This window comes from Emys orbicularis, chromosome 6, assembly GCF_028017835.1.
Source record: "Emys orbicularis isolate rEmyOrb1 chromosome 6, rEmyOrb1.hap1, whole genome shotgun sequence".
In the NCBI taxonomy this organism is placed as follows: domain Eukaryota; kingdom Metazoa; phylum Chordata; order Testudines; family Emydidae; genus Emys; species Emys orbicularis.
Window position 1 is genome coordinate 45,372,219 of NC_088688.1, and position 23,855 is coordinate 45,396,073.

Consider the following 23,855-nt stretch of genomic DNA (forward strand, 5'->3'; position numbering starts at 1 on the left):
TGCTCTGTGTTTCTCCTAGCCTCCTGCCAGACTTCTCTACTCAGGAGAGGATCCCAGGGTCATCTCTCCCCCTAGGCTTCCTCCTTGACCCGCCTAGGCTCTCTAGTCCCAGAGAGTGACTGCAAAGTTTCTCTCCTGCAGTCTTTCTAATCTGCTTCCTTTCTTTATAGTCACCGCTGAGCTCCTTTCCCAGCTGGGCTTCATCTTTAATTAAGCCTGGCCTACTTTCCAAGTGCAGCCAGGTAGCATAGTTGTGTTTATATGTGGGATATACACCGCATCACAGATCCCTATGTAGGGATTACAGGCCTGGAAAAAATACCAAAATTTAGAGTCACTGATATTCAGTGTAAAGAGAATTATAGTGATTGGAGCAAAGGAGGAATGGTTTTCTGCAGCTGAAAAACAATTGTATCAAAGTATGCTGGATCTCAGCAATTCTAGCTTGAAATAAAGTAAATCTCACCTAGTGACCATAAGAAAAAGCAACAAGCAGAAAACCTATTGATAAAGGAGGAGGTGGAAACAGGCAGCAGACCCACAAAAACTATTTTAATGGCTTTATTAAGAAATATTAATGAGTTTGTTACTTTGGGTGGAGAGTGGACTGTTTGGTTGGACCAGTGGTTCTCAACCTCTACAGACTACTGTACCCTTTTCAGGAATCTGATTTATCTTGTGTACCTCAAGTTTCACCTCACTTAAAAACTACTTTCTTACAAATCAGACATAAAAATACAAGTGTGTCACAGCACACTGTTACTGAAAAATTGCTTACTTTCTCATTTTTACCATATAATTATAAAATAAATCACTTGGAATATAAATATTGTACTTACATTTCAGTGTGATACTTGAGCCTGTTTTTCACTTGTGAGCCTTGTCATTCTGGGAGGCAGTGAAGCGACAGCAACAATTAAGTTTTTCTCCATATTGAGTCTATTCCTACTCTCAGGGCCACCATTAGGGGGGTGGCCAGCAGGGCAATTGCCTAGGGTCCCATGCTGTAAGTGGCCCTGCAAAGCTAAGTTGTTTAGGCTTGGGCTTTAGTCCTGCATCTCAGGGCTCGGGCTTTGGCTTTCTGCCCTGGACCCAGCGAGTCTAACACCGGCCCTGGCAACCCCCTTAAAACGAACTCGCGACGTACTTTGTGGTTGCAACCCACAGTTTGAGAACTGCTGATATAGTATATAAAGCAGTATAAACAAGTCATTGTATGAAATTTTAGTTTGAATTGTCCTCACTCGTGCTTTTTATGTAGCCTGTTCTAAAACTAGGCAAATATCTAGTTTAGTTGACGTACCCGCTGGAAGACCTCTGCATGACCGCAAGAGCCACTGGATTGGACAGTACTTAATAAGGGTCCTCTCCCACTGCTTTAGAATACTTATGTAGGAACCAAGCTACATTGATACTTTCCCACTATAAAAGGGTTAGATTGTATACATCTGGAGACACTACCTCGTCAATACAGTAGGTCAGATTAATGTATAAATAGCATGGTCTGCAGTAGATCCAACAGCATGCTGAATTATCCCATAATCGTTCTTGGTTACATTTTGAAAGTGGTTTTGTTTTGTTAAATTATTATGAAGGTGTTGTTGAATCCCCTTATAGCCATTTGAGTTCAAACAAGCCACTTAACCCATATAGAAAAATGTTATCTGGGGCAATTGGCTAAAGAGTCACTCTTTCACTTCCAAATTCCTGGTGTTCTCATATGAAAAAATACTACAATGAAATAATATAATTGTTAAGTCCTATGTCACAGCCCACTTCAGTCTCAACATATGCTGACTCCATCCTTGCTATTTCAATTTTCTGTTGTCATTAGATAAACTGACAGCATTCAAACTATATAAGAAAAATAATGAATGTCAGGATTGTAAGCAGGGATAGAGTTAAAAATTATTTATAAAATGGAATAGCAACCTGTGACATAAATCATTATAAAGCTTATCTCAGCCAGACTTTAAAGAATCATTTTAGTATATATTTACTGAGCTTAGAGTTAGAGCAATAATGTCAGTTATTGTTCTGCTACATTACATTTGACACATCTACATTTGGCATTTAAAAGCTTAATTACAGCATATCACAAGTTTTAAAAATCAAATAATTTTAGAATATATAAAATGTATCTAAGTGTTTCTGTTGCAAAATTTGTAGCAGCTGGTTAAAATACAGTAACTGGGACATAAAACAAATATTTTTCTGATTTCAGATACTTTGTCTTGTAATTTTTTTAATCAGAGGAAAAATATGACTTCTATATTAATCATCCAGTGCTGTTTCCTACATCAGCCAATCTAATTTCAGACTTCTAAGGTGAAAAAATTATTAAAAATCAATAGCAAATGTTTGAGATTAATTTAAATACCATGGATATTAATCAATTGATTTTTGTACTACTAATGATTGTACCAATATGTTTAAGTAGGATAACTCAGACATACAAGCAATCAATATTTGCTGATTATTTGGCACACCAGTTAATGAAGGGATTTTTTATCTTTCCAAAATTTCACTTTCCCTATGGCTAGAACAAAGATTTTAATTGTAAATGCATTCTTAACTGGATGTCGCATATCGTAGTCAGCCAACCAAACATGGTAATGTCCACATATCTTGAATTTCTGTAAAATTAGTTTCAGGTACAAATAATTTGACCCTTGCAGAGAATGAGGTGAACAGTGTTTGTCTTTTTTGTGGGGAGGGAAGGTGTTAAGAAGGAATCTGTAACATATGTTGTTTTTTAATAGCAGAATACTGCTGATGTGCTATTTTGTTGTTTTTTTAAACTATCCGCTGTTATGAAAACTAGTCCCAGCTTTGAGAGAGTTTCCATCAAGACTTCTGATCAACCAGTAGCCTACTTTTTACTATGTCAAAAAATGAGACTTTTCCAAAATTGAACTGATAAAATATTTTTCTTGCTTTTCAAATTAGTTTTTTCTATGTTTCTCAGACAATATTCTGTGCCCTTCCAAATTATGTCCTTGTTAAGTTTAGAAGTGACTGTATTATAATAGATCTTTGGGTTTTTTTAGAAAAATGTTTCATACTAAATAGGAAGATTGTTAAAATATTTGTTCCTGGATATTACACTTTGCGTAAGAAAATTCTTTGTACTTACTGGTGGTATTAAAACAAGAGAAGTAGAATCTTGCTAATTCAGACTAATTGCTGGGATGTTGCTGATTATTGAACTTTGCAAAATAACAAATGAACAAACAGTTTTTAAAAAATCATATAAGGTTGATTTTTAACAAGCGTGTAGTTTAGTTTCAGTTATCTGATACTTTTTAGTTGACAAGAACATGTGCATAGCAATAAAAGTAACATTATTAGAAATACAAAAGCTCACTGCAGCACCTTGCGGTTACATCTATGCTGGGAAGTAGGATGAGGCAACTAGATTTTTGGTGAGAATTAGCAGGGTTTTGGATTAGCAAAGTGAAAATCAGAAAGGTAAGTTCTACAGTATCAGCTGATAATACATTTGCTCCAATTTAATTTTGGTTATATAGAATATTTTCTTACCAAAAATCTTTGTTCACTTCTGTGTAATTTCTCTTCTCTCAGTACAAAGGAAGATCACTTCAATGTTAATATTCAGCCCCCTGTTGGAGAACTACTTTTACCTGTCACTATGTCAGAGAAGGACTTTAAAACAGAGCAAGGTGAGAAATATTATTTTAGTAACTTTGATAAATGCATTTTTGATTTCCGTGTGCGTGCACTGCAATGCTTTTCACTTGCCCATCTATACAGATGCCCAGAAATCACTTTATGTATGTAGCTATTGATGCTATTCTGTGCATTCACTTTCAATCTCATACTAATGGCTTGGTTTAGAAAACACCTTCAGAAGCACACGGAGTGTGCATTCCAGTGGTACTTGACAACTGATTAATATATCTTTTAAAAAAACAAACAGTCCCTCCTCATACATAGTCCATAATCAACCTTTTGGCCTTGAGAGTTATGGTTTCCTAACATTGCTCACTAATGCATTTCATATTAGTGCTAATGGCAGGAATTTTAGACCCACCAGCTCAGAGAAATAATACAAATGTGTACTAATACAATGATGTCTGCTTTTATTAGTCTTTATTCCAAGCTATTGCTAGTGTAGAGTTAATGTACTTTTTCTCCCAACTACTTTGAAGTTCATTACAATCAGACCCCTTTAAAACAACGCTTCTTACTATTAAAACCAAACTCTTTGGCTTCCCTTTGGTGTAGCCTTTTAAAAAGGAACCATGTTGTCTACACCTCGGCTGACAATTTTCTTAATGTAGTGCTTTTAAAGAAAATCGGCATTTCTGTACAATGCATGATTGTGGCTTGGCCTGGACTCAAATACATTTGATAATTTGAATGGTTCTTACTATATGAATAATACAAAATTATTATAGCTGGTTTTACTACATGTTAAATTGAACAATGCACACAGCTAAGAATTTTGTTCAAATTTACTGTAGTACTTTTCAAGTCCAAAAGCTTGAGCTTTGGATGCATTTTCAAATTTACAATGGTATATTGTCATCCATCTCAATGAATGGGGATTTACATGCGTAAATCCTTTCCCATTGAGATGAGAATGTACCCGTGGGACTCCATCTCATGGCTGTGTAAAGCTCAGAAACCCAGTATATCTGTCAAGAAGTCAAGAACACCAACGAGTAATCCTATGCAATGCTATATATTATTAATAATCACTTTTGCATCATTTCTTAGTTACTTTTATATTTTAAATGATTAAGAATGCAATCTAAGTGTTGCTTATATTATTTTCTGTGAAGTTGATCACTGCAGTGAAAAGTTAGGATTGTGAATTTTTTTCATAACCAATTGATACTTATTTGCTGTTCTTACCCTTTGCTGGCTAAAGCCTGCCTCACTGCTTTGCACCTGCTCAGCAAACCAAGGTGAGTGATTAAATGAGGCTTTGGCACATTTGTTTTAAACTGTTCCCTTCTTAAAATTGTAGGTAGGGGTATACTGTAAGTAAAGAAGGTTATTGTACTGCTTTCCCCCACTTTTTTTTTTATATTATTTTATTTTATTTTATTTTGCTTGCTAGCTTGATATTTGATCATTTTCTATGCTTTGCTTTGACTGAGGGCTTTTTTCCCCCTGACTGGCCATATAGAACCATGAGAACATAGAAGAAGTGCACTTTGAGAATAGCTATGGTCCTCTGTGGAGTTGTTGCCAAAATTCTTTTTTCTTTTGCCATTTTACTTCTATGGTTGTTGATTATTTGTCTGAATAAATCTGGCAGCTGTTTGCTATGTTTAATAGAGCAGAAAGGCTACTCTGAATAAAGCTATTTGAAATTTGGTTTATATGAAGTATTTGTAAATCCATGAAGGTCTCTTGGCATTTCTGTATCGTTCTTTCTGTCTTCCTGAATTCATTCTTTGATGCAGGACTTGATGCTGGCAAATTTACCACGTTAAAAACCCTCCTCTATAGCATCTTTTTAGTTATAGATTTCAGCTGTTTTAGAAAACTCTTGGTAATAGAGGTCTCAATTCTAAACTTTACATGTGTATTTATTTGTTACACAGATCTAGGAATAGGTTGGAGTATTTTAAGAGAATTGCTATATGGGCTTGCTAAATGAAAATCCCAAATCAAAATAAGAAATGAATTTCCTCAAATTTTAGCAACACAAATCTTACTAGAGTAAAATGCAGGTCAGCTTAGAAGTTAACAAATGTGTTTCCCTTCCATGTTAACTTCGATTTTACTTCATTCTCCAAATAAATCCGATTTATACACCTTATTTTTTATTTTTCATGTTTTTCCTTATTTTGGACATAAAATGTTTCAAACCTTGTATCTTGAGATACTTTGTTTTATGTTTGTATTCAAAGTTAATAGTAGGAAATGGTGGAGGGGTGGGAAGTAAGGGTGGCAGGAAATTTGTATGGGGAAAAATGAGAAGATACACATGGCTTTTAAGAATTTTTAGGGCTAAATTGCATGTGCAATCTAATAAGAATACTAAGGATGGAACATACAACATTATAGCAACATGCAAGAAAACAATTCACTGTTTCCCATCTTCACTCAGTTACACTATGTTGCTTTGCATTGTGAGTCACATTTTGTGTATTTCCTTTCCCCCCATGGCATAAGAAGGAGGGGTACAGACAGGGTGCTGAATATTCATGCCTGTGAAGGTTTCCTAGTGGCAACACTAGAAAACAGAAAGCTGCATTTATCTACATACTATGCATCATATGCTGAGCCGTGCAACACTAGCTCACTTTGCTTTTAGTTCGGAACGGGGAAACCTCTTTCAGGGTGATTCATTCCCTATCCATACAGTCTTGAGCAGCCGCTTAATTAATGTTGTGATTTTGTGATTTGACCATTTGGAAGCAATGGACTAATTAATTTTGTTATTTTAAATACTTGTTTCAGTCTTAGGCTTCAGCATTCCATGCCATATCTGCAGCACTTACTCAGACAAAACTCCACTTGTCTTCAGTGGGAATTCTGTCTGAGTAAGAACTGTAGCACAGGGGCCTCTATCCTCATGTCATCTTTCCTGACTCTCTTCCTTTTGAAATCAATGGCAAAGGTCCAGTTGACTTGAATGGGAATAGACTTGAGCTCAGTCTTCTCTGACAGATGACAATATATCAGCTGTATTTTGCATCAGTATAATTTTTTTTCCCAATTTCATTTCCTTTTATTATTCAAACTGTGTATTCTTGATTCATTGTAACACTTAATTAACCCAAATTAATTGCCTTTCTGTGCACTGACCAGAGTTTTCTTAGATTCCAATGAGTAATGCAACGTTAAAGGTGGCACATGTTTTTTATAACATAGTTGTTTTAATTGGCTTCATTTTACAATTTTTTCATAGATAAAAATGTAATTGATAATTCTGCAAAAAATTTAAGTAAGTCAAGTATACATGGCACATTTTAATTTAGAAATACCAGGGATTAAAAAAACACATTTACTTAATTTTATTAAGATTTATGCATCTAACTTGTGTTCCTAATAAGCAAGATGCTAATTCTTTAAATGGTCAGACATTTACTATTTTCTGGCCCTTAACTACCACAAGCAATCATATTTGATGCCCCTTAATTAGAGCACCTTTTTTTCTTTCCAGGTTCTTTTCCACCTCAGCAATCGAGACAATACATTTGCTTACCATGCTGCTCTCCTAAGTGTTCTTTTGCATGTAAATTAATCTTGATTCAGTTTACACTGTCATGCTGAGTGGTACAAATTGCCTATAACAATAAAACAGCATGAGTTAAAAATAAAGGGGGGTGGAAAGGCAGATTGAATGTGTGCCTTACTTGATAGGATGTTACTTTGCTTTATGCCAATACATTAGTCAACGATAATGAATCTTCTGTTCTGAAAAGCATGGTTTAGTTGATTTTTTTAATTTTACTTCAATGGAGCAGTACCTTGTCTCTTATAGAACAAGTTAGACAAACCATTAATGACAAGAGTGTTAAGGTTAAATATGAAGCAATGCATTCACTTCTCTGAGTGCTATCCATCTTTCCATTTACAGGAGCTTGACAAAAGTACTGGCTTTGTACAACATTTCCTTTAATTACATGCTGTGGGAAACAGGCTTTTAACATAAACATAGTTGCATTCATTTATTCAGCATTTGCTCTTCAATAGAGCTTAATGGAGAAGGTTTAAATCCTAAATGAGTACACACATCTCTCAGCAGTGTTGTCAGTCCCTGTGCTCTGCTTAAAAGCAGTTTTAGATTGCTTATGTAGTTTTTAAAGCTTTTGCCTAATATTGAAGTTAAACAGTCTGAAACAGAATGTACTGTTTCCAAGGTTAGATAATGCTAATGCTGATTTTTTTATAGAAGATAGATATTTATTTTTGCTTTTGTCATGAGTAAATCATGTTCTAAAATATCCCCTGTATTACTTATTTATTGATTTATTTTTTTATCCAGAATTTCAGATTTTGTGACAAAAACTGATTCAAATTCTAATGTATGGCTATGTTGACTTTTTAAAATCAAATTTATTAAGCATCTGAATGGAATTTGCAGTATATTGTGTATACATTTCTAAAAGGGTAGGATTTTTGAGAATTTTAAATAGTTTCGATTACTTAATTTTATTGTGCATATAAATATCTGACACTGATTTAATTCTTTACTGTTTCTACTTGAGGTCCTACATTTCATTGTTTTACAAACAGTTTTTAGCATCTGAATATAGCATAGATTCCTGCAGGATTTTCATATAAGGACTGTGTGAAGCTCTCTAGGGGCGTTTTTTCTGGATTTTAATTAACATAGATGACCTGCTAAATGCTGTTCTAAGCACGGGGTGTTGATGTAAGAAAAAAATTTCTTGTATATAACTTTCTTGAATTACATTTCTCCTTTCATTTTTATTCCATTTTTTTCTTCATATGATAGCATGGAGGGTTGACATTTTAGCTGTATTTTGTAGTGATGTATTTTAATCAAATATAGTTTATCATTACATTCCTTAAGAGACAGATACTAGCTGAGTAAACAGTGTTTCTCAGTTTCTGATCTGATCATTTTAACTTTATCTTCATGAATTAAACTGATCTGATTGACTGTGAAAAGAAAAGATGTGAAATTCAAAGAATAATCTGCAATGAAATTACAACTGAGTATAGTGGTTTTATTCTTATACGATTGAAAAAGTTCTTTAGATGTGGCCTATAGTTCAAATTTGTCTTATTTCAAAACTTTTGTTTAATATTTTATATCTGTATGTTTGTTGTGTTCTATATTATGTACTCTTTCTGAAAAGGAACCACTTTGGCTGCACACAAATTTATTAATATCACATCATTGTTCAGTTATTACTATTTTCTTTTCAGTAACATTAAATTATTTTAAAATCACAAGTTAATTGGGCTTTTATATAAATCTACACATACGTCAATTTTTTAAAGTCAGTTTCTTGATAAATAGTTTAATTTTATATGTAATTTTCTTCTAGGAAACCGAGAAAAATAAAGTTTATATGTCTTTTTGCTCTTATTCAGTAACAGACCATATATTTGTTTCTGTAGATTTCCTAAAGTATTATAAAACAAAAAAAACAAAACAAAAAACACTACTCTTAATGTTTCAGGAATGCTGACCGGAATGAATGAGACCTCTGCAACAATCACTGTTGCTCCACAGAATTCCACTCGTCTTGTGTTACTTGAGAAGGTGGTAAAGGCAGCAAACTTGGGTGTTGTTCCATCTGGTCAAGATAACATACACAGGTAAGCTAAGGCTGACATATGCAGTGGAACAAAGTGATTCGATGTCAATGTGCATAATCTTACATTTATAGATGTAGAGTGGAGTTTCACTTGAAAATCGTGAGAAAAATGAGTCCAAATTCAGAGTTCCAAAAGGCATTTTTAAAATATTTTCTCTTGATTGATTTGATTTTTAAGCTTTTCCTTCCTTTTGTATATCTAAATTTGGTAACCATGAAAGAAAACTAATGTCAAGCTACTTTCTCCATTCAGATCTACCAATCTGCCTACATCCTGACTTACAACAGTCCTTACTTATCCAGTTCTTGGCTTCCTTTAAAAATATCTCCATTTGGTTCAAAATGCAGCAGCCTGTTACTGATCAGTGGTCAGGAAGATTTTATCATCCATGACCTCATCCAAAGAAACTCCTGACCTGGCCTGCATCACAGAATCCTGAGTGGGTGTTGACTCAGGCCCTGACTCTAGCTCGGGTCGGCAACCTACGGCACGCGTGCCAAACACGGCACGCAAGCCGATTTTGAGTGGCATGCTGCTCCTGCCGCAGTCCTGGCCCTCAGCCCCCCCCCTCCCCCCCCGCTCACCGCTCTCCCCTGCGGAGCAGGAGGCAGAAGCTTGGTCCTGCGGCAGCCAAGCTTCCCCCCTCCCCCGCTTCTTCCCCCAGCATGGTGCTTTCCTGCCCCTCCTCATCTCCTTCCCTGCGCCGATCAGCTGATGGCCTTTGCAAGGGGGAGGGGGACGAGTGGCAGCGTGCTCGCTGCTCCGTAGAGGAGGCAGAGAAGAGGTAGGGATGGGACCTTGGGGAAGGGGGTGGAACAGGGCATATCCCATATGGGAGCACCCCCACGAGCCGAGCACCCCAGCCCTCTGCCCTGACCCCTAACTCCCCCCCCACACACACACACACCCAGACTTTTGCCCTGCACCTCCAGACCCCCAGCCCTCTGCCCTGACCCCTGAACTCCCCCCACACACACACACCCAGACTTCTGCCCTGCACCTCCAGACCCCCAGTCCTCTGCCCTGACCCCTGAACTCCCCCCCACACCCAGCCTTCTGCCCTGCACCCCCCACACTCCCAGCCCTCTGCTCTGATTCCTGAACCCCCCACACAGATCCAGCCTTCTGCCCTGCACCCCCCACACCCCCCAGCCCTCTGTCCTGACCCCTGAACCCCCCCCACACAGCCTTCTGCCCTGCACCCCCCACACCCCCCAGCCCTCTGTCCTGACCCCTGAACCCCCCCACACACCCAGCCTTCTGCCTGCACCCCCACACACCCCCAGCCCTCTGCCCTGACCCCTGAAGCCCCCCCACACCCAGCCTTCTGCCCTGCACCCCCCACACACCCCCAGCCCTCTGCCTGACCCCTGAACCCCCCATACCCAGCCCTCTGCCCTGCACCCCCACACCCCCCACACATCCTCTGCCCTGACCCCTGAACCCCCCGACACACCCAGCCTTCTGCCCTGCACCCCCACAGCCCCCATCCCTCTGCCCTGACCCCCCCCCCACAGCCTTCTGCCCTGCACCCCCCCAGCCCTCTGCCCTGAACCTCCCCCCGCTCAGCCCGCTGCCGGTCTAGGTGAACAGAACGCCAGGCTGGCGACGTAAGATCAGCATTTTAATTTAATTTTAAATGAAGCTTCTTAAACATTTTGAAAACCTTGTTTACTTTACATACAACAATAGTTTAGTTATATAATATAGACTTAGAGACCTTTTAAAAAACATTAAAATGTATTACCGGCATGCAAAACCTTAAATTAAAGTGAATAAATGAAGACTCGGCACAACTCTTCTGAAAGGTTGCCTACCCCTGCTCTAGCTCTTCTCATCCTTCCTGTCTATTTAGGCACCAAAGACCTAGATTAATTGAAGACCACTCAAAGTAGCGATCCTTTTCTAGTCCAACCTCAAATACAGAAGGGGACACCTAGAGGAAAAAGGGTAATATTTTGAAAGTGTCTAAATTATTTTGGAGCCTTGCTCCCAAATGTGACTTAGGCATTCAGGAGCCTAAATCCCATTGACTTTCATTGAAATGTAGGTGACTTTTGAAAAATTTTGGTTAAAATTTTCAAAAGTCATGCAATTATGTGGCAAATGCAGAAACAAGTCTAGCGTGTGGATGCGCTTAATTTCTAGACCTCTAAACACCAAATGTTTTCTAGGCAACCTCACTGAGATGCTGTTTGACATGGATATGACATTCCCAAGATTTAATGTCTGGAAGATTTCCTTATCCACGTTGACAAATATTTCCCAGTATGGCCCAAAACCACCTACTTGGCTTTTCACAAGTAATCCCTGCCCCTACCCTCACAGCTAGTCAATCCCTGGAACTGATTTCTGAACTAGAAGAGGATTTAGGAAATGGGAGCTATACCTGCCTGTTCTGAATTGAACATCCTCCACCAGGTTGAGATCTGACCCCTTCCGGTTTACATGCAAGAATAACATTTCTGTTTTTTTTCTGAGAAAATCACCCACTCCTGAGAGAGCCTTTTAGAATGCTAGGAGCCACTCATGCCACAGAAGACTGATAATCTGATACATTCCTTCCTTTGAATTCAGACCGTTCATGTAACAGGATGTCTTGGAAGCACTGCAGGAACATTGTGTCACCTGCACTTCCCTGTGGCATTTGATATGGTCAGCCATGGAATGCTGTTTTACCTCAGACACGATGGGATTAGTGGGATAACATTGGATATGTCTACACTGAAGCTGGGAGCAAGCCTCACGGGCTGGGTAGACAGTCATGCTAACTTGCTAAAAAATAGCAGTGTGGACATTGCGATTTGGGCAGCAGCTCAGGCTTTCAAGGCTGCTCAGCCCCCTGGTCTGAGCTCTAAGCCACAACATCCACCTGCTATTTTTAGCACGCTAGCTCAAATAAGAATATAAATAACTGAATTAGAGAAGAACCCTGTAGATTGCTTTGTGCAACTGAGGTCCTCAGAGAACCCTCAGAAATTGGTTCTTATGCAGACTTCTCATCGCCCCACACTTCTCCAAATGGGCAATAATGTAGGTTGCTCTCCATGCTCCAGGAGAATTTCTTGGCAGTTTTATTCCATTTTTTTCATGTATTTTAAGAAACCTGGAGGGTTGAAGAGAATAACAGACTTTAGGGCTCTCAACAGACCATCTATGAACAAGAAATTGCAGATTGAGACACGAGCCCTCAATCCTCACCAGCATTCATCCAGAGAATTTCCTCACTTGACTTTCAAGAAGTGGAATTGCACATCCCCATCAGATGGAGACACTAAAGGTTCTTCACGTTTGCTTTCATATCCTTCCACTTCCCTTACAAACCCTTCCTCATTTGGTCTTTTAACAACACAAAAAAAGTGTTCACAAAAGTATGGTTACAGTCATTGCAGACTTTTGCGTACTTAACTGAAAAAAAGTGGGAATAACTTAGACTTCTTAAATCAGAAAACCATGGCCGCCTTGTAATTGGCAAAGTATCATATAATGTGACTCAATATCATGCACATAAAAGGCATCTGAAGTGTCAAGCAGATTAGCTCAAAAAGATGGGTCCACACAGGGAAATGGTCTTTGAATACTACACTTTCATCTGTCCCAAAATACAATAACAGCTCATCAACCTGTAGGTAGTAGCAGACACAAGAGAGAAATCTGTTGCTCAGAGATAAAAGACCACAGGGCCAGCTGTGAAGAACACACTGGACCTGATTCACTGTTCCTTTGCTTTGTTTTTATGCTTGTATAATTCCACTGAGGTCAATAGAATTGTCTGTTTAAACTGATATAATGGAGTGGAGAACCAGGCCATCCCAAGACTGTCTGATATCTGTATTCCTTCCCCTTCTTCTTCTAGCCTTAGTCCCATGTGTAAGGGGTCAGATCTTCAAGTCTTTCTTCTCCATTCCAGTCTGACTTGAAGCAGTTCCTCAGAAACTCCGTAGCTAATCAAGTCCTATTGTATGACATCCATCCATCTATTTTGGGTCTTCCAGCCCTTCTCTTACCCTCCACTTCTAAGTTAAACACCCTGTTTCCTATATATTCTTCCCTCTTTTTTTCATATGCCCAAACCGTGTAAGCCTGGATTCCCTCAACTTTTCTGTAATTGGTACCACCTTCATACTTCCCCTAATACGTTTGTTCCAAATACGGTCCATCCTTGTAACTCCAAGCATGCATTTTAACATTTTCATTTCCACTGTATTCAAGATCTGCTCCTGTCTCTTCCTCAGTGTCCAGCATTTGGTGCCATACGAAAGTATATTACTTCTCCTCCCATGCCCTGAAACCCCTTCTGACCAAGTTGGTATTCATTTCCCCAATCTCGTGGCCATCTGAGCTGTACTGCAAATTGATGTGGCTAGGAACACAGTTGTCATCGAACTTCCGTCTTTAGAGATTTACTCACACAGGGCCTGATCACTGAGTGAAATGAAAAACCTGAACCTAGCAGAGTGGATGCTGAACAGAGTTAGATGAGCTGAGCTAGATATTCAGACAGTTATCTCACACAGCTCTTCTTGCAGCTAGCAAAGAATCCACATTCAGTGACATCAAATGATAGCATGAGGTGGCTTAGAAAGGAACAATGACTACAATGTCATCTACATGTTTTCTGTTGTGAAATTCCTTCAGGATGGCTTGACCATAGGCCAACACTCTGAAAGGACACATGGCAGCAATAAGGTCAGTCTTCTGGTTTGATATGGAAAAGGTCATTATCTGCTCAACCCAATGTAGCTGGATTGCCTTGTTGGAGATAATGAAACCTCAAACTTTTTATTGTCCTTAATCTATTGTTTCATGGTCTGTTACAGCTTTTGAAACAATGAGCTCAATGTCCATCTCATTCCTAACTGTTAAAATGGCCTTTGTAATGGTCATGTCTTCTTCCCAGACAGCATCAGAACTTAGAAGCCTTGTTAGTAGAGATTTGGTATCTCATATTCCATTACAACACTATTGCCCTAAGGACACTAGTCAACTCTGCATCCAAACAAGTCTTCAACAGGAATCACAATATTCTCCTCCCAGCATTTTGCCCAAATCCAAAACACAAAAATGTAACTATTGCATACCTACCTTTGTTATAACTTTAACATCTGTAGTGATAGCTGAGAGTCCAGAAGCTTAATCTTAAAAAGAAAAAACAGTATAGGAAGTCAAATTCTGTTCCTGAATTTTCACCCAAATCAAAGAAGAAAGAAGGCCCTGACTATGATGCCATCTCTACCTAGATCAAAAATATACTGGGAATGCAGGATTATGAGCATATTATAGCAGATGAGTATTGAAGTCCTGTGTATTGGCTGAAGAAAGTGGAAGAACAGCAGTCTGGTCCAATATACACATTTTCATAAAATACTAAAAAATGGAACCCTACAGTATCCGCATTGATTCTTCAATAGCCTTCCTCTGTCCTCTTGTACTTCAGTCTAATATGCTGATTGTGCTCATCCCTCCCTATTGTTTCATTGCCTGTCATGTGCCAGATGTGGTGGATTAACAGACTGTCTCTCAAAGGAAAGTGAGTTTGGGGTTACTATACAATTTCTGTTTTCAGAGAAGGATAATGTCTGCTGATCAATAATCTTCCTACCCCTTTAGTATGGGGACCGTTGAATTGGGGTGTATTTTTTGTGTATGTGTATTCAGGATCAATCTCAAAGATCAAGCTGGGAAATTGATTCTCTGTGTGAATAGCACAGTTTTTAGTAACTTTGGGGGAAAAAACTGGCCTAAAGTTAGTATGCAAGTCCCATCAGCTCAAGGCACAATATATATAATCACTCCAGCCGCTTCCAACCAGTCAGTAAGAGGGGACATGACCCACATACTAAGGATAAGTAGAGAAGAGAAATTGATGGGCATATTTGTAACTATTCCATGTTAACTCATTGGAACCCAAATCTGTGTTCCCGCTGGCTAACCAATGAGGTCTTCCTTATAAATTGAAGAATACTGAGGCAGGGCAGTGGCTCTTTCTGAAGACCCACTCTGCCCTGCTTCAGTCCAGAAGCCTCTTCTGAATCTTTGGCCTCCAGATGGTCCTGGCATGGGAGCTCAAGGGAACTGAAATCTTCCTCTGGCAATGGCTCCTTTGAAGCAGTTGCTGGAATTGTTCTGCTTCCATGGCTTCTTAATTTTGGGGTACAGACACTTACTTTTCTCAGAAGCTGCACTGAGTAACCATTTATAATAGGCGTAGGTAAGTATATTTATAATAGGCGTAGGATGTCCATTTTGCTTCCTAATTTCTCTAGTAAAGTCTAGATAAAGGATTAAGTGCCCTAGGCTAAACACGTAACTATTCCAACTGGTTCTTACTGGATTGATGATGGACTGATACATCAGACCTTAGTCTTCAGTTATAAACCTAGTGGAACATTGAAAATGAAGTCCTACTTTCCCTATAAATTTCTGCTCGGGTCTTTTAATGGTAGGAGACCAGAGTTGTAAACAGAACATTATATCAATGCCAACATGCATTTCAGCTTTAAAACTTTTGGAAACTTGAAAGAGTAGGGTTTTTTAATATTTGATTTATGATAGTAATAATGACTTTTAGGAAAAGATTTTTCCAGGTTGTTAATGACCAACTAGGTTAAACCTCAGGCCTTCTACACCTCCAGCTAGTTATAAAATGCCAGGAAATGTCCTCCCTATTGGTCAGTATTCCTTAAGTAAATATTTCTTTCCCTAACTCAAGAGAGAAGTAGAATGTTTTAGTAGAAATGTATCCTTTATAGAAATATTCAGAGGCTATAGCTGGAAGATGTTGCCAAGTTACCTACCCAAGTGTTTATCATTCCAGGAAATGAGACTTTCTCATTGGTAATAAAAGGTTTATATATTGAAAAGTGCTGAGTGCTGATACAGTTTTCAGGTATCATCAGCATTCAAAGGTTTTGATTAATAGGTATGAAATACTTTGAGTAAACATCTTTGTATAACATCAGTCCTTGAGAATCTTTTAATTCCTTAGATATGTTATTGAATACAAGGAGCTAGAATGTTTGTTATAGGGTTAGGTTTTTTTAATTAACTTTAAGAAAATGCAGATTTCCACAATCTTAAAAGTGTATGTGAAAGCTATTTAGATCTTAAGTTAATCAAAATAGATTGTTCTATCCTAGCTTATTTGCTGTCCACTAGAGGACAGCACTGCTTCTGTATCTGAATGCATTAAAGTGCAGAATATGTGCAGCATTTTCTTTGAAAAAACAAATAGCAACCTCTGAGTTAATTGTTTAAACAAAAAGCATTTAACATTTGCAAAGATAACCAAACGAGAGTTTTTTTTATCTAAAAGATTTTATCATTTTTATTTGTTGACTTTGTGTAAGACAAACTGTTTTCTGTGATTAAATACACTTTTGCAAAAGGAAATTTGCTTGTTTTCAAAAATGGAAAGTACATAATTCTCAAACACTTACGTTAAATGCCTGATTCCCTAAGAACAGAAGAGTACAAAGAACAAAACAGATGCAAGAACAAAACAGGCTAACTATTGTGTGTTGGTGGTGAGATGGTGGTCTATTGATCCAACTTCTTAACCAATCCAAGTTTTGCAAAGCAGACTTGGTTTCTCAGGCCTTAGATGCTGAGTAGGTTACTGAGTTGATGATAGATATTTGATGAAGTAGTCTGAAAGTGGATGTAGCACCCTCACTGACCATTACATGGAGCAGTCATCGTGATTAGCAAGATAAGTCTTACAGGCTCATTTGCACATCTGACTTTCACAGGGATACAGTGAGATTGCTGAGTAGCAGCTGAGGCCAGGCTTCTGGAATCTATTTTTGGCAGAAAAAATTAGCATGCTAAAAATGCTACAGTACATAGCTGGTCATAGTTTATCCATAAAATAAAATGTTTTTCATTAAACTCCTAAATGTTTAATATTTCTATCATCACAATATAATTTGATTTGAACATAAGTATGTTGAAAATTTTAAGTGAACTTTTTAATTCAATAAAGTTGTTTTTCAAGAAAACATGACACTATCTGAAAAATGAAAGAGAGATATCAAAATGATTATAAAATTATTTCTATGGTGTAAATGCTCTTTAATCTAGTTTTCTCTGCTTTTAATAATTTAATTGATGCCAGTGAAGTATTTTCTGAGATGAAAATCATTAGTTTTTTTAAATTGATTTTCCACTCTTTTCTTGTGAATGTGTTACTATTTTCTATTTTCTATTTTCAATACGTTTGAGATTACAAGCTTTGGTCACCCCTGTATCAGAACCATATAGGCATATACCGTTAAATCTGTCCCCAATATATCTTTATTCAAGTTCTAAAGTTTCTATGACAGCTAAACAGTATAAATATCCACTATTTTACCATTTTTGAGATCCTTAGGTAATTACAAAGTAAAACTTGTATATAAATACAGTATTAACCAAAGTAAATCAAAACTTCAGAGTACTGAAATTACAAAATTGTATATTTATTCTTGATAACACATAGGAAAATAATGCTTCATAGCTGTTAACTCTGGTATTTGGAAGTAGAAGACTAATTTATACCAGTATTTCTTACATACATTCATTGTGCAACTTCATTACACATTTGTCAACTTCGGACTAATTATTTTTGTACAGCTAGGGCAGGGCATTGCATCTTGTGATTGTCTTTCTTACTAATAGGATTCTGTCTGCTTCAGCAGGCAGTAATTGAAGGCTTCATGTACAGGATAGAAAAAAAAAGTTTTAGCCTGAGTGGGCCATTGTCACTGTTTCTGATAACCAGCAGAACAGAAAACAGGAGAAAATTGAACTTAGAATAGAACAATCAGAGACCAGGAAGACTGTCCATGAGAAGAGAAAGTATGTCTTAGTACTGTTGAATTAACTGTAGCAAATCCTTGTTTTATTGTAAACAAATGTTCTGTTTGTGAATGTTCTGCTAGTAATTAACTCATAGTTTTGTATAAATATTAATTATTTAAGAGTAGGTATTGAGAGTAAATTACAGTTTTTTTGCAATGTATCTGGTAACTAAGAATTTCTGCAATTCTTTAAAGTACTTGGACCATGAATTTTAGTCCCTTTTTGTTTACAGAAACAGAAACTACTTCCGTTTTTATGTACAGTGGTTACCATTAAAAAGTCAGCATTTGGCAAATGTTACCGCACTGTAATATCTAAGATACTCAAATTTCCCTTATATTTGAAATAGTAAAGAACTAGATTTCATACATCACTGTTGACAAATGTTGATTTCAATAAAAAATGATCACTATGCCTTCCCCCCCCCCCCCAAATTGCACACACAAAACAAAGTTTTTGAAAGATGCAATAAGTTTAAACTGAAACTCTCAAGGTTAATGGATGGGCTTATTTGACTTACCTATTCTTTTTCTTTTTTGTTTAACCTGCTGAGAAAGATTTGGTTTTTTTGCACATGCATAACATCCTCCTCTGCGTACCCAAGTGCTTTTTCTAAATGGAAAAAAAAAAAATACCCATAATCCAGTATATGTGAGTAATGCTGTAAATGACACACCACCATTATGCGTGTGCTGTAGGGAGAAATATTCTGACAGGAAAACTTTCATTTTCAAGTTTCCAATCTGGTTGATACAAACAGTGGGGTGGGGGATAAATTAAAAATGAAAAATAACTAGATGATCATGTGAAATCATTTTAAACATACTGTTTAACTATATAAAACAATTGAATTATCACAGATATCACGGTTTTGTAACTACTGGTAAAAGGTTTTTTTTTCTTTTTTCTTTTTTAATGGCAAACGTTGTACTTGTACTCATTTACTCTTAGTATTTTTCCGGGTCTATTGGTGTGCTACCCTCTATCACAGCAGGCCCATTCTAATAGCTGTTAACATTCCACACCTAGTGATGTCCCACTGAAGGTCTTTTCTACCTCTACAAACAACTACAATTTACAGTTTAAACTTGATAGATACAACAGTGTCGTTTTCCAAGGATTATTTCAAAGCCACACTGAAGTCTGATGTCATAATAAATGGAATATAGCTTCCTGTATGTATGTTAGTCTACCCTGGTAGAAAAAGTAGGGATAAAAACTGACATTATGAGACAAAAAATGTTCCACAGCTTCCTATAAAGAGTAAACATATTGTACATAAGTGATTTATTTTCATTACTAAATGATATTGAATGGTTTTCTCATATCTACAGATCTAGTTGATTAGATCACAATTTTGTTAAAATGCTACTGGATTGACTATCTTAAGTGTAAAACATCTGATAAGACTTCTTCTCTTTATCCTAATAATCAGATGGTCCTCAAATAATCCTACTATAACAACCACTACTTTAAAACATCTTAATAATTGACACAGGTGGTCTTACTGATAATTAATCTTGTATCTAAACATCAGCCGCCTTATCATTTCAGAACTGAGTTTAGCTTCAGAAATGTACATTCCTTTTGAATATATGTTTCTACTGTAGCTAATTTTGCAATGTAATGATCTTGTGGATTTTAGGGAACAGACTTTGCTTTCCACAGCCCAAAACAGATTTACAATTTAACTAGCTCTTTCTTTAACAGTGAAATAAGTCAAGTGATTTTCCATTAGACGTCTGCTTTCAATAAGTGTTTCAAAATCAGTGTCCAGTAGAACAGACATTTAGTAAATATTGTAATTGCATACACGCTAATAGTTTATGTGAAATAGTCAGCACATATTTAGATTCTGCAACAAATACAAGACTCGTGTTTTCATTAGAGAATTTTTATTTATAATGATTTCCCCTACCTAGTGTTTTAAATGGCACGTATAAAACAGTCAACAAAACTGACCTCTGGTCAGGCTTTGGGCTCCATTTGCTTTATCATAACATTGACTTTATATCACTTTCAGTTTTTAATAGAAAAGAGGTAAAAAGAGCCTTGGGGCTATGAAACACTGCAGGAACTCCAACTACAGAGCTTTTTATGTGTGCATTCAGACATAATCTGCTTCTGTGTTGTCCCAAGACACAAGTGTTAAGTAAATAAAGAGACTAATAAGACTATTGTTTACATAATTATCACCCTGTCAAAATCAACATGAGAACTACCGAAATTTACATTGTGAAGCAAATAGCCAAGATGACAGACACAACTAAATAAGTAGTTAATTTTTAAGGTGGTAGTTTTGTAGTTAGGAAAAAGCAAGGTTTTCCTATTGGAGGAAGACGGGTTAGAATGCATCTATAACCTGGACAAAAGAAATATATTGACCTGTGATAGGAAACTTTTGAGAAATGACTTGTGTCCTAAATTAGTATGATGTGTTATGAGTTTTTGATGTACTTAAACATAATTTTTTAAAAATTACATCTCATTTAAAGAGAATCTGCTTCCTGCTTAAGTAGCTAATATTTTAATTAAGGCTGGAGTGAAGTTTTTTGAGTATCTCCTGATAAACTCCCTCTTTTATGTTGATGGTAATTAAAGAGCTCCCTAAGGACCTCAGTAGGCGCTTTGCAAGGCCCGCGCTAATTGTCAGACATGAGACACTGACCAGTTGGTTTGCTCTTGAATAGCTGACAGCGTGCTGTCAGCACAGCAGTTTTATTTTTATGTATTGTGAGCTGTTGTCAGGGCTAACTGGGTCCTATTGTGGCTGAAGATGTTGCGCAAATTGAGGCAGATGGCTCTGATTCAGACACGTGTCATTCAGAAAGGGGAGAGGGGATTGGCCCTGCAAAGTGGGGTCACAGTAGGTCACAGACCTGCTCTACACTTGTTAGTGTTTTCAAAAGCCCATGTGCAGCAACTTTGTTGTTCTCAAATAACACACACACACACACACACACACACACACGCGTGGTGCACTCCTTGTGGAAAATGGAAGACTAGGCTGTTGCCATCCTCATCCTTCCTGTCTCTGGGGCCTGGCTGTGCATGCAGAATGAATTAACAGGATTGACAGAAGTTCATTGTGCCTAAAATGGCTTTTCAGTCAATTGCAGTGCTTAAAAGGCTAGTTTTACTTTTAATTCCGTGTAATTAGTGAGTTCTTTATGTCTTGGAATTTAATAATGGAGCATTAGATCTCACTTTTTATTTACAATATTTAATCAATAGAAAAGTGTGTCAAATGTTCTGGAGATAAAATAAATTAAGGGGAGAAGATCTGGTGTTTCAGAAAGATTAGTTTGTTACATAACATCATTTCATATCATGTTGGGTATTAAGTTTGAGCAATTTAAGTTGAATTAATTCATCACGTGGCATGCAGAGAAAACATTTTCAAAAGGCTGCATTTTAACAATTTAGAAAATGCATAACATCAACATCATTTTAGTATTGGATTTAGTTATTTTGGTATAAAATACTGAAGATTATCCTTTAACTATGAATACAGTTGGTTTTAAGATACTGGTGCAGAATGGAATACTTTCTTTCAATTGAAGTACTCGGTGTTAATACACAAAACTAGAATCTAAACAATAATTTTCCTTTAAAGGAACTTTCTTGTCCATAATACTAAACAAAAAATCTTGTACTAAATCTTTGTGGCTTTATTAGATAATAAAATCTAAATAAAGCTATTTGTGCAGCACTGCACAAATCCTTTTTCTGAGGAATTTGTAGGGGGGATTTAGGGGTTGTCCCCTGTACTGAATTAAATTGAAAAAGTTTTGAAATTTAAACTAATATAACTTTAGAAAGAATACACTACCAACTTTTGGCTTTATATGAATGCCTTAATGATTTTTTCCCCTTCCTCCAGGTTTGCAGCTAAAACTGTGCACAGTGGGTCATTGATGCTAGTCACAGTGGAGCTGAAGGAAGGCTCTACAGCACAGCTCATCATAAACACTGAGAAAACGGTGATTGGTTCTATTCTACTGCGGGAGCTGAAGCCTGTCCTGTCCCAGGGGTAACCTGCTTACATCTGGACTTCAGAATCTGGCACACAACAAAAGTGCCTGGCATCCACTATTGCTGCCTTTCATTTATAATAATAGCCCTTCCATCTGGCAGTGGGAGAAGAATACACTCTTGACATTCTTGTCTCCTGCTTTAGAATGCTAGTGTGTATCTATCATGTATGCAAGGGGTTTTTTTCTGCTTGCTAACCAAAGAACATATATTTTACTGTCATTTAGCTACACCCTTAAAAGTATTTCTCAGTTGTTCTATCCTGGTATTTCCCCTCTCTTTCCTCCTACTCCCCCCTCCACTTTTTCCTGCTATAAAACATAACTATTTGATAATAAAGTTTGGGGAAAATCAGCTTGCCTGAGCAGTGAGCTAAAATGGGAAAGAGAGACTCCAGCAGAATCTACAAGGTACATAGTATAGGATGGATTTGTTGTATGAGAGGTGTAAAAGGACAATAGACTTACTAGAGAATGTCATTGTCCAATAAAGCTGCTTGTAAGCTTGAACTCATACATGTTATAAACAGTCGTTTCCAGCTACTGCCATATTGTCAAATATTTCTAAATGTTAAGACGCCAGTAAAGTAGTGTTATGAATGGACTCTCTCTTCTCTTTTGTTTTATAGGGAACTGACTCTGTACATCACTAGGAATACATAAATCTTACCCATTTGAAGTAAATATCATGTGAGGGTTGCATAAAGCCTGAGTTTTTTGGCAGAGGAGTCTAGAGGGGATTGGACAAGGAGAAATTCATCCCCCTTATCTACAGTCAGCAAGGAGGACTGCTGTGCAGCCCTCACCCCGCTGTACCCAACAATCTGCTGCCTATGGGCTGGAATATAGTGTTTTAGCACCTTCATGTTCTTGTTACTTGAGACACTAGGTCTGTATAATTGTGGACCAATGGTCTCAAACCAGTTCATCCCTAAAGTGGCTTTCAACAGCAGTTTATATGGGTCCACTGCAAAGAATATTTCCACGATACACCACAGAGGGTCTGCAGGCAATTCTGCACAGTAGCCCTTAAGTGGGACTTAATTGGTATTGTGGGCCGTGTGCTAGCTTTCTACAGAGGTGAATTTCATTCACAGAGACTGTTTGCTTTGCTATGTACTGTAAATTATTTTAAAATTACAAATGGACACCTCACCTAAACAGAACCAAAATGTAGGTATTATATTAGCCACTTTCACATTATTAGACTTGATAAATGAATGCATTATTTAGTTTGCAGTAGCACCCAAAATGCACACAGTGCTTTTCAAACAAGGGAACAACAGTCCATGCTATTACCCAAGCTTTTTTTTTTAATCTAGGTTTATATTATGTTCTTGGAGTGATTGCACATATCCATCCACTTTAGGTGTGTGTGTGCCCAATGCACTGCTCTTGGAGATTTTTCCCTCAGTGGTACCCATCGGGGCAGTGCATGCGCTGTCTGCTGCCTTGCTCTGCTGTGCAGTAGTATAAAGGGCAGAGCTACCTCCAACCCCCGCCCCCAGTTCTTTCTTACCACCCATGACAGTTGTTGGAGCCAGTTGTCTTGCCTTTGCATGTTTTTCTCCCATTTATCTATTTTTGGTTCATAGTTGGTGTCCATTTAACCTTAATTTTAGTGTTAGATAGTTTTTAGTATTAAGTTCCCTTTTAGTGTGTTTATACACTTCAGTTTTCTTTGTGGGATTCCATTACTGG

The 23,855-nt window shown here is 37.4% G+C and overlaps 1 protein-coding gene across 2 annotated transcripts in view; it reads left to right on the top strand.

Moving 5' to 3' along the window:
• Positions 1-22,170, top strand: part of AP3B1 (adaptor related protein complex 3 subunit beta 1) — a 276,090-nt gene extending 253,920 nt beyond the window's left edge. For both annotated transcript variants that reach the window (XM_065406916.1, XM_065406915.1), the window contains 3 exons: positions 3,586-3,683; positions 9,141-9,279; positions 22,004-22,170. In XM_065406916.1, coding sequence (XP_065262988.1) covers positions 3,586-3,683; positions 9,141-9,279; positions 22,004-22,157 — 391 coding nt within the window. In that variant the 3' untranslated portion in view covers positions 22,158-22,170. The remainder of the gene's footprint in view (positions 1-3,585; positions 3,684-9,140; positions 9,280-22,003) is intronic.
• Positions 22,171-23,855: the final 1,685 nt, after the last annotated feature.